General features: G+C 40.8%; 2 protein-coding genes across 6 annotated transcripts in view; one reads left to right on the top strand and one right to left on the bottom strand.

Moving 5' to 3' along the window:
* LOC131136108 (gap junction alpha-8 protein-like) overlaps nucleotides 1-12,195 on the bottom strand; it is a 76,043-nt gene that overhangs the window by 16,942 nt on the left and 46,906 nt on the right. For 3 of the 5 annotated variants that reach the window (XR_009131691.1, XM_058082633.1, XM_058082632.1), the window contains one exon: nucleotides 11,968-12,058. The exons of the other annotated variants lie outside the window; for them this stretch is intronic. The gene's annotated coding sequence lies outside the window, so the exon portion shown is untranslated. The remainder of the gene's footprint in view (nucleotides 1-11,967; nucleotides 12,059-12,195) is intronic. 5 annotated transcript variants of the gene reach the window in all.
* On the top strand, nucleotides 7,439-11,806 carry gja5a (gap junction protein, alpha 5a). Its single transcript, XM_058082634.1, has 2 exons — nucleotides 7,439-7,599; nucleotides 9,233-11,806. The coding sequence occupies exon 2, from the start codon at nucleotides 9,293-9,295 to the stop codon at nucleotides 10,424-10,426; it is 1,134 nt and encodes a 377-aa protein (XP_057938617.1). The 5' UTR covers nucleotides 7,439-7,599; nucleotides 9,233-9,292; the 3' UTR covers nucleotides 10,427-11,806.

Here is a 12,195-nt window from a genome sequence, read left to right as displayed (position 1 = left end):
TCCAATGTCATTGCTTTCTATCTCATATTAACACTTTATTCTCTGAAAATTATTATTTATTATTTATAGATAGTAATATATTCTTGCAATATTATGACTTTATTACAATTAATTTTTAATTAAATTTTTTAAAATAATATTTCAACTTGTAGTATCACTTTTTATTAATGTGTATTGCAATATTCTGAATTTATTAAAAAATGTACACATTTTCCTCATAGGTCACTTTTCTCATGTAATATTGCAATCATGAATATTGTTATTGTTATGTTGTTATATTAATAATATTATTTTTTAATTTCTAAACTTTTTTCTTTGTGATATTACCACTTCATTCTTCATTCACAATAATGAGCTTATTCTTGAAAACAACAATATTAGCATTTTCTTTCGGAATATTTACATCTTTATTCAATGAAAATCAGTCAGCTGGGGTAGGCTCCAGCATAACCCCCATGTGATCCTCACCTTGCCCTCCCGACGACAATGGGAGCCCAAACACAACAACGGCTAATCAATGCCCACTTCAGGGTGTGACTGACCAACAAGTCCGACACGTGAATACAGATTTCATATCAAGGCAACAGAGATTAACAACGATTAACTCAACTAATTTGAGCATTTTAAACTGACAGCTCACCTGCTATGCCAAGTGTTTTACATGCGAGGTCAGTGGCGTATAGTCGGACGTTTGAGTCTCTCCAGCAATGAAACAACCTTGGATTTGCAAACTTTTTTTAGGGTCCGTGTTGGGCTGCATGTTAAAGAACACGTGTCCCCGGATGCGGGTCAGCGGAACACCAAGCCAGGGTCAGGCTGGTGGGCGAGTGAAGAGGGTTACACTAATGCATCCTGGCAGCGGAGGCTTTTTTCCATCAAACACATTGAAGCGGCTGTGAAGAAAAACTTGACAGAAGTTGGAGAACATCGCTTGCTTGTTCCAAATCACTTCATGCTGAGCGGCCTTTATGAAAGCTACAGTGTAATAGTACAGAAATAGCACATTTTCTATCATCTTGGGACATTTACCAATACCGCACTGTCTCAAAAAGACCTTTCATAAGAGGAATAATACCAGTTGAGGCCAAGAAAGACCTTTTCAAGCAGACAAAAATCAAATAGTACTGCAGTGTCACAGCTCCTGACCAGAGGTTGTCATATGATCTTTGACTCGTGTTGGTTACACAGGAAATAAATAGTCATACAATACAAGACTTTCACTTGGAAATGATCCCATTGCTGCCACCAACATCGTTGGGACGATCACAAGTAAGGCATGCCTCCAAGGGCAGGAGACCAACAACACAGGTGAGTACAGGTGGTCCTCGGTTTAATACGCTCCCGTGTATTAAATACAAACTTCATTCGGGTCGTAAACGAGACACTCGCCTGAGAACGACATGACCGTGGCAGCTATCACAAAGACGGGATTGCAACGCCAACTTGGTAGATTGTAAGAACGGAAACAAAACAGGCTACCGTCAGACGCGACCACGCCCGAACAACATGGGAGATGATTCCCAGGAATCTTCCCAGGAGTCTTATTACTGACATGAAAAGGTAGTGTACATATGTGTACATTTACTCCATTTCTACTGCGCTAACATACACTATGTACATGTATAGAAGCAGTTTGTTGCGTAAACATCTCAAAACACAATGTGGGGGGGTTTACTCCTGCCGGAATTGCCATCCATCCCAGAAAACAATTCCACTTCCTGTCATATTCCCAGCAGAAAATAAAGCACCAGGGACGGAAGAAGAAAGGGTGTCAAGGTGGACGAGGGGGGGCACAGGGGGGGCAGGTTCAAGGAAGAGGAGGAGAGAGGGCCGGCCTTGTTAGTGGGTGGCGTCACTCATGATGCCCCCCAGCTTTTCTTCTCATGCCCCCCCCCCCCACCCCCCACACTGAGGAAGCATTTGGTACTGAGACGACACAAAAGCTGAAGAGGAAGAAGAGGGAAGGTGCAAACACCGTGGTCAACTTCTAGTGGACTTAAGGAGACCAAGATTCCACAGGAAGAGAAGGTAAGACAGAACAAGTTGAAGGATCCAACTTCAACTGAAGGAACGTGATTCATTGTCATGTCTAATGTCTCATAGACGCTTCATTATGTGCTCGCACTCCAGGGTTTGGACACACTTTCTTATACTGTTCAATGACAAAGTGTATCCAAACCGGTGCTGCCCATGTAGACTAACTACTGGAAATAATATTCCATACATCCAGATGTTGCTATGACACCGAGGCAACAGATTCCCACTACAACTTCCCAGAACATTTGGGCCAAAACAATGGCCAGTTTGTCCCAGAGTAGCGTTCAAATGCACTAACCAATCAAAACGTGTCCCTGCCTTCATATCACGCTACATCGATGAGACCGAGGCGATGATGTCACTCCCAATGATAGCTTATATATTCATAGAGTCTATATTATATCTTCTTAGTTGTTATTTTCTGTCTTTGATGTCTATTATATGAGGTAATACGAGCGTAAAGTTGACTATAGGGGTGTTACTTCATGTCAAGGAGCTCTAGTAATGTTAAAACCTGTTTTTAGAAAGTCGTAAACAGGTTTTCTGTGCTATTTAACAATATTCCAATATTGATAGTAATATTCATAAATACTACAATATAAAATATAACAATAAAATAAAATGTAATATAATATAAAAATATATATCGACATAAATATTGATAAATGACGAGATTCTACTTGTGGAAATTCACTTTGGAACCAATGAACCACGATAATAATAATAATATTTTAGAACCAATGAACCGCGATAATAATAATAATAATTATAATAATAATTGTAATAATAATAATAATAATAAATAAGCAATAATTACTATTATAATGCATCCATTATTGCGATTCTTTTTCTTCACCGATTGCCTTGTGATCCTTGTGGAGTCCTTTTCATTCACTTGTAAATTATGATAAACAATAGCTAAAAATAAAAAAAATAGCTAAACAATAGCTCATCACGGGGCTGCTGATGTAAAGTACAGAGGAGCCAGACGGCCATGTAAGGAAGCGGGCCCCCGCTAGTATGACTGATATACGGACGCGGCCTGCGCGGGATGCCAACAGGTGATTGACTGCAGCGGGGAATGCTGGTCTCCCCCTTGTCCCCGACCCACCCTGCGGCGCTCGCACCACGACTAAGTGACGCCGCCACCGAGCAGCTAAAGTTAAACACACTCATCCTGGATCGTCATCCTGGCACTGGAGCGCTGAAATACGCACGCCACCCCTGCGGCCGCGCTGCTAGCCAGATTCCCTCTCAGCGGAGGCATGCCACATTGTATATAATACAGAGTAGGAGCTCAATGTCATTCCAACACCTGATTGGACGGGACTGTCATATGCCATGACATGACATAAATGGGACATTTATGATGGAGTTCTATTCATTCTACCTAGCAACAAAGTGTTGGCCAATGAGGGGATCTGGTTAATCTGGTTAATGCTCATGTCTTACTGTTATTCTAACTTCAAAACATTTTTTTATTGGAAAATGAATTACAAAATCGCAACTTTATTGTTGTAGTATTATGACTTATTCTCGTAAAATCTCAAAAAATGACTTTCTTTTTTTTCCCCCTCAGAAAATGTAGTAAATGTTTGTCTCATAGTATTGCAGCATTATTCTCTGAAATTCCTTGCACTGTAAAATTATTAATGTATTATGAATTACTAATTACTTTTTGCAACAATTCTGTGCAACATTCTTGCACAATTATATATTTTTCTGGTAAAATTCAAAATGTAATTTTGTTAATATTACGACTTTCCCTTCCAATATCATTGCTTTCTATCATATTACCACTTTATTCTCTGAAAATTATTATTTATTATTCATAAATAGAAATATAAGCTTGCAATATAATGACAATTATTTGTAATTATTTTTTTTATAATATTTCAACTTTATCCTCGTAGTATCACTTTTTATTAATATGTAATATTCAGAATTTATTTAAAAAATTACATTTTCCTCATAAGTCACTTTTCTCATGTAATATTGCAATCATGAATATTGTTATTGTTATGTTGTTATATTTATAACATTATTTTTTAATTTCTAAACTTTTTTCTTTGTGATATTACCACTTCATTCTTCATTCAAAATAATGACCTTATTCTTGAAAACAACAATATTAGCATTTTCTCTCGGAATATTTACATCTTTATTCAATGAAAATCAGTCAGCTGGAGTAGGCTCCAGCATAAGCCACAATTTTCTCTCACAATTTGTTGCACGTTGAGCATATTCATAAAGTCATGTGACATTTGATATTATTAAAAATACAAAAATGGGAGTCTGCTCTGATGAGGGAGCCGAGCCAAAAGTGTTTAGGAATGAATGATAATACGGTTGTTATATTTGTCCACGCTCCCTTCCGTTGTGGTTGTAGTGTGACGTCTGCTGTCTTAAAGCGCTAAGTGGAGCTAAGCGGTTTCACCACACGGTAACAACCTTTAAAGATGACTTGTAGCCATTTTAAAGTATGGCTTTGGAGCTTAGCTGGCCCTGACTATTTAGATGAAAATAAAATACTGTGTGTATATATGCGACTTTTCCATCTAAGGTGGTGACTTTGTACGGCCGTCTCCCACTCGTACCGTGCCCACTACACAATGTCAAATAACGCTGGGAATGAATGAGTGTTTTGTCACGGCGGCGCGTGTCGTAATATGCTTCTAGATGCTATCTCTGCCCCGCACGTCAAGTCATAACACGCTTCACTAATGTTACTTTAAACATGTCGTAGAGGAAGGTTGCTGTTTATGTCGCTGGACTTTGACTAGAGTACGTTTTGGTTAAATCAGAGGTGGGCAACCTGCGACTCGTGGACCACGTGCAGCCTGCCGTGAGCTTTTCATGAAGCCGGACATGACATTTTCATAGAGCTTCTTAGAGCCCTCTAGACATGAACTAACACCCCTATAGTCACCGTTACACTCCTATATAAGAGTAAATAAGTTATTTAATACATAAATAACATTTATGCTTGTGTCTGTTCCTGTAAAAGTGAGTGAGGGACGGACAGGAAGTGACATCGGGGATTCAGAGTTGAGTTGCAGCTCGGTGAGAGTTACAGCCGCAACAGTCGCAGGTGTTTTTTTTTTTTAATTAGGGATAGTTATTTTTATTTTGTTGTGAGACAATTCAAACCTTCCAAAAAACATGCTAGGTTAATTAGCCACTCCAAATTGTCCATAGGTATGAATGTGAGTGTGAATGGTTGTTTGTCTATATGTGCCCTGGGATTGGCTGGCCACCAGTCCAGGGTGTACCCCGCCTCTCGCCCCAAAGACAGCTGGGATAGGCTCCAGCACACCCCGCGAATGAATGAATGAATGAATGAACAATTCAAACCTGCAATAAAAGCCTGTTGTTCTGGTGATCACGATTACTGGCGCCTAGTGACCATCACGTCTTTGAATGCATCTTCTGAGTGAGATTTTAACACATGCACACTGTTTAGTTCCACATATGAAAATTGTTAATAGTTTATATTTGTAAATAACATGGTTTTTTGTATTGTTTATGTTGTGGTATAATTATTATTATTAAAGTTATGCCTGAAATGTTTTATCGTTTCACTTAGCTTTTCTTCTCTGAAACCGACTATGTTCTACTGATTACTACGGAACGAAAAAAGGTAGAAACAAACTTTGCGTGTTTATATATCCATAGAAGATGGAACGCCATTTAAATTGGTCTAAAGTGAGTCGGTACCGAGAAGGTTGGCTTTGGTTTAGAGTTAATAACATTAACATTTCCATTGTCTCCCATCTAAAGGCGCATTTATTGTGTAAGCGATCAAAACATGTTTTGACAGCGCCGTATAATATTTGCGGCGTTCGCCTGTGGTGCCAACATGGCGGCCAACTGGGTCACTTCCCTGTAAGGCAGCGAAGAGGATGACGGCGGAGTGACGGCAAAGTGGAAATATAGTCTTTGGAGAGCTTCGTGCAAAGCGAGTCGTCAGTGCAGGTGCGTCCGACTTCAACGTGAAGTTTAAGAGTCGCAGGCGCTCGTCCATTAGCGCTCCATTAGCCCGCCGTCGCACATGATAAACAGACATTGCACAGGCACGCCACCACAGTGTTGATAGTCCCCGATACGTAACCAGCAGAGGCGCTCTTAGTTCAGGGTCACCTCGTTTGCCGTCTGATAGAAGAACAACGTGACATCAGACACGGTATACTGCATGGGAGCGTTGCCATAGCAACCAGGTACCAAGTGTTAGCGGTGCGCGCATGCAGGTGGACAAAGCGTCGGTCGATAAGAACATGGCGCTTTCCTCATGGTGCCACCTCCTGCTATTGTCCCCACTGGACTCTCACTCCCTTCCTCTGACGGCCGACCTCTTTGTCATTCACTTCCAGTACCGCTTCCGTTTTTTTAGCATTATTTAGGGGGAATGTTTGGATTTTGTCATGACATTAATAGTCAATATTAATTAGTACTAATGTTTGGGTAATTATTTCCTCAAGTGATGACTTTGGTCTCACAATGTTACTCATTTATTCTCACTTTTTAGCAACGATGACATTTTGACATTTTTATTGCACTTTTTTCCCTTGTAACATGATTTATTTTATTTTATTATTATTTTGTTTTATTTTTTTTATTTATTTTCTTTTTAGCATTCTTTAGTCTTGGAACATTGGGTCTTTCTCATCACATTCAAACTTTGTTCTCATAATTAGACATTTTTTACTCATATATTTCCCCGATTTTTAACATATAATTTTTTATCACAATGATAATTTCCTTAAACTATGACTTTTTCATCAATTTTATCGTAATATTACTTTTTTTTCTCATAACAATATACATTTTCTCATAACATGAATAACCTACTTTATGACTTTTTTCTCATATTATGACTTTATTCTCATGTGTGATTTTTTATCTCACAGGATTACTTTCATTTATCATAAATTATTATTTTTTCTCATAACATAATATATTCTCGTGTGATTTTTATTCTCACAATATCACTTTAGTCTCATAAAATCTTCTAAAAAATTACAATTTTTGTCTTGTAACACTGGTTTTTCCTCATAACAGTGTTACTTTAGTTTCTAATAAAATATTTTTTTGTAATTCACATGTTCAAACTGCTAACATTCTTACATGCTAAGATTAACATACTAGTATTTCTTTTTCCACCATCATATTTTCATAATATGACTAATAGTGTGACCTTTTTGTCGTAATACGACTTCTTTCGCTCAACTTTTTCCTGCTAACACGATTGAATTATTCCCATAATATGACCGCTTTTTTCCCATGCAACGTTCCAACTGTGGCCCCAATAGCGGACTATTGTGCGTGTCCTCCCAAGTTATTCCCATATATAAACCTGATGACAGAGAGACAAAGGGAGTGAGGGAGTGAGGGTTGGGAATGAGTGGCGGACACTTGGTCATGGTCATTTAGACCTTCTCTCTCTCACGTCCAATATAAGCAGTGTCAGCGTCCACTGGCTAAATCAAAGTCTTCCCGGGCGGAACGTACAGAGGAGTGGCGGACACGGGAAGAGTCGCTCGTGGAGGAAAAAGAGGAGGAATGGTAAGCCGCCTTCCAGCCGCCTTCCATTCATTCAATGTTTCACTTGTAATCCAATCGATCGTTTGTGGGACTTGGCCAAGTAAGGCAGTGAGGTTCATTTGTCCAACGCTCTCCAATGTCTATGGAAGTGAGGTCAGAGGTCAACCCTCGACAGGCTCCGCTCACTTCTTCGCGATGTCCTCATTCATGAAGCCGCCTTATAGGGTCATCGCCGGCTTGTTTGGGTCTGGGCCAAATTCACTAATGCTCAGAGGATGGAAAGAACACTTGGAGGGGGCGCCGAGGAGGTTTTAGGATGGAGGAGGACGAGGAGTTTCTGTGCGGATGTGAGGGAGGTGCGCTGCAGGCTACGTGCACACCAACGTGTCACACAGGAAGGACGCTCTCTCCTAGATCTGACTTGGCCGCTGGCGGCCTTTCACCCGCTCGTGTCTGTCAATCATGCGTGTGCTGGAATTAGATGGAGCGCTAATGTAAACATAGCGGGCATTGAACACATTGTAACGTCTTAAAACAAGCATGTTGCGTTCGACAACTTCCTCTCTCACTGGGAACATGCTTTGGTTTTGGTTTTGTCTTCAAGGCATGCTATTTTTATGTAGATGAACACACACACACGTATCAGATCACGACATTACCGGACTACTTTACCCTTATAGTTCTATATAAAGGTTTATTGTTGTAGTATTATGACTTATTCTCGTAAAATCTCATAAAATGACAGCTGCTTTTTCAATTTTTTTTTTTGTCTCGTAGTATTGCAGCATTATTCTCTGAAATTCCTTGTAATATGAAATTATTTATGTATTGTGAATTACTAATTACTTTTTGCAGCAATTCTGTGCAACATTCTTGCATAATTATATATTTTTCTGGTAAAATTCAAAATTAATTTTGTCATTGATCAATATGACGACTTTCCCTTCCAATATCATTGCTTTCTAGCTCATAATATTACCAATTTATTCTCTGAAACTTATTATTATTATTCATAGAAATATATCCCTGTAATATTATGACATTATTACAATTATTTTTTATTACATTTTTTAAATATTTAGACTTTATCCTCGTAGTATCACTCTTTATATTACAATATTCTGAATTTATTAAAAAATGTATACATTTTCCTCATAAGTCACTTTTCTCATGTAATATTGCAATATTTTTTCTTTGGCTATTTTTATGTAGATGAACACACACACGTATCAGATCACGACATTACCGGACTACTTTATCCTTATATTTCTATATAATGTATTTTCACGTATTTTATTTCTCATTATGTTTCAAATGAGTATATATTTTTTCATTCCAATTTCAATTTTCTTTACGTTTATTTTTAAGAGATAAATTACTAGAAAGATGGAAGAGTGAAGGCATTTTTTTTGCATTTGTAGTTTTACATTTGATTTGATTTAATTGTTTTCTTTATTATTTTTATTTTATTTAGTTTTTTTACGTTGTTATTTTTAGTGCTTTTTAAAAAATATATGTTGTTTATTCATTTGAATTCCTGTCCAGGAGAACTGGCAGGTTGACCGCCTCTTAATGAGGCAGCCATTTTGAAAAGTCACCAAAGTAACCTGTCTGTGCTTTGGTCTTCCCCCACTTCCTCCTTGTCCTGTCTCAGCGGCCTTCCCTCGCCGCAGCCATTTCTCAGGCGTGTTGGCCCCCCCCTCCGTAAGCCGCAATGGGCGACTGGAGTCTCTTGGGGAACGTCCTGGAGGAGGTCCAGGAGCATTCCACCTCCGTGGGGAAGGTGTGGCTCACCGTGCTCTTCATCTTTCGCATCCTGGTGCTGGGCACGGCGGCCGAGTCGTCGTGGGGGGACGAGCAGAGCGACTTCCTCTGCGACACGCAGCAGCCCGGCTGCACCAACGTGTGCTACGACAGCGCCTTCCCCATCGCCCACATCCGCTACTGGGTGCTGCAGATCGTTTTCGTGTCCACGCCGTCGCTTATCTACATGGGCCACGCCATGCACACGGTGCGCAGCGAGGAGAAGCGGCGGCGGCGGGAGCAGGAGGAGAGGGAGGCCCGCGTGGAGGGCGGCGGGCCAGACCTGGAGGGGGAGAAGGAGTACCTGCAGCAGAAGGAAAGCGGCGAGGAGGTGAAGTCGGAGGGGCGGAGCCGCGTCCGCCTTAAAGGACCTCTGCTGCAGACGTACGTCCTCAGCATCCTGATCCGCACCGCCATGGAGGTCATCTTCATCGTGGTGCAGTACTTGATTTACGGCGTCTTCCTCAAGGCGCTCTACCTGTGCACGTCGTGGCCGTGCCCCAACCCGGTCAACTGCTACATGTCCCGCCCCACGGAGAAGAACATCTTCATCGTCTTCATGCTGGTGGTCGCCGCCGTGTCCTTGGTGCTGTCCGTCCTGGAGCTCTACTACCTGGGCTGGAAGAGCGCCAGGGCGTGCATCCGCAGGAAGGCGTCGCAACGCAACGTCACCGTGGAGCCAAACAGCCCGCCTCCGCCCTCGGCCTCCTCCACCCCTCCGCCCCCTGACTTTATTCGGTGCGCCATCACCTCCTCCATGACGCCCATGCCGTCCATGACCTCCATGGCCTCGCACCCCTTCAGCGACAGGATGGCGCTGCAGCAGAACTCGGCCAACCTGGCCACCGAGCGCCACCACAGCCGAGACAACCTGGAGGAGGAGCGGGACTTCTTGGTCAGGTACCAGCGGGCCCCCAAGGAGGCGCCCAACAACAGCTGCCACCCGTTGCCCGTGATGCATTCGGGGTACACCAGGGACAAACGACGCCTGAGCAAGACAAGCGGGAGCAGCAGTCGAGCTCGGCAAGACGACCTCGCCGTTTAAAATGACAGCGGCGGACGGAAGAGATGGACCATCCCTGGGATGTGAACTCTTTGGGGGCCTTTGGGGGCCAGTCTGTCCCCGGACGTGACAAACTAGACACAACAGGGTAACTATTGCACATTTTCAAACATGAAATGCCAAATAAAAAGTGTGACACGGTGAGAATTTCCTAAAAATGCGGACATGATTGGACTTCCATGATGTATTTTTGTGCTGTGAAGTGGATCACTGTGGATCTTTGTGGATCTTTAGTGCCTTAATGAGAGTCATATGATTAAATGCCTCTTACAAAAAAGCCATTCGATTTACGTAAATGTGTAAATGCATCAGCAGCCCTTATGAGGACTTTACAAAGAAGGCTTCTGTTTTTTAAACTCATTGTGGGCGGGACCAAGTTGCTGTAGGTCAGGTGTGTCCAAACTGTGGCCTGTTTGCTTACACGTTCCAGAAATATCATTTTACAAGAAAATTGAAAAAAAAAAATTGTGTTGCATGGAGTACAAATAAGAAATTAAAATGCTGTAGTGTTTCAAAGTCGTAATATTATGGGGAAAAAAAGTTATAATACTACAGAATTAAAGTAAAAAAAATATTGTGGGAATAAAGTAATCATATTACAAAAAGAACATTGAAAGTTGAAATATTCGGAAGAAGAGCTAAAATGGGGGGAAAAGGAGCCAAGACCAAAGTTCATACAAATAATTGGCTTTTTCACCCATATCACAAAGATGATATAGCATATCGATGTGTTGTTTTTTTTTTTTTTTTACTAAATATGCATTGGTCCACAGTAGAGAAAGTTTGGACACCCCAGCTCGAAGGCAATGGATCTCAAAGTAGCACCAGTTTTTAGTGAAGAGTAAGTGGTTTGGACTTTCAGGTAATTGGTGAAATTGTGGCGCATGAGCAGAGTTAAATATGACATACTTCTGCAAATATTTGGTTCATCCATTTCTATTTGTCCAATCATGTAAATGTATCTAACGTACATTTATTTTGTACCTGACAACTACCAACAGGGGCACTCCGACCACAGTTTGAGACTATAGTGTAGATTCAAGGAATGCCTGATGTAAAGGTATTTGGCCACCAGGTGGCGACATTGCACTTATTGTTAAACTTTTTCCAGCGATACTTTTGTCTTGAGAGTAAAAAACGATTTGTTTTGATTTCAAAAATGTATTTTACTTCATGTGCTGTCTTCATACTAGATATGCAATATGCTTGGACTGGTTATTTAGCCTTAGTTTTTGTTGTTGTTGCAGGAAACAGTGTGCCATAGCAATCAATCCATTCAGTTTATAGTCTATATTTAGTTTAACACACTTTCGGTTTCGCATTTCAACACAGCAGTTGTCATTTCTAATCCACCGCAAGACAATAAACGGTTGATTCTACATTCTCTATAAGTTTTGTATGTTTTGTGCAAATTGAATATGTTTTAAACTAGTTCCCATGTTCATATTCTCCTGAGATCCAGTTATGCATTCAAGGGACAATGGTCTTATTTCAAATGTAAAACACTCTACGGGAATAAATACCTGTGCTGTGGAGAGGACATCCTGGGTATTTCAGGGAAATGTCGTCTGCTGGCTTTGTCCATGAAATAGAAGGTCTACGTCCCCAAAATGGCTGCCACAGACCACAAGCGTAAGAGTAAGAGTCATCACAGTTATCCATTTGTGTTTTTGAAGACAGAGGTTGGGTGTTTTTTAAGTACCAGTGTTAAATAGCTTCGTTGAGGTTAAATAACTAGTTAAATATCTTCA

This window comes from Doryrhamphus excisus, chromosome 9 (genome assembly GCF_030265055.1).
Source record: "Doryrhamphus excisus isolate RoL2022-K1 chromosome 9, RoL_Dexc_1.0, whole genome shotgun sequence".
NCBI classification, from domain to species: domain Eukaryota; kingdom Metazoa; phylum Chordata; class Actinopteri; order Syngnathiformes; family Syngnathidae; genus Doryrhamphus; species Doryrhamphus excisus.
Note: the sequence above shows the minus strand (reverse complement) of the source record. Positions and strands in the feature narration are given on the sequence as shown.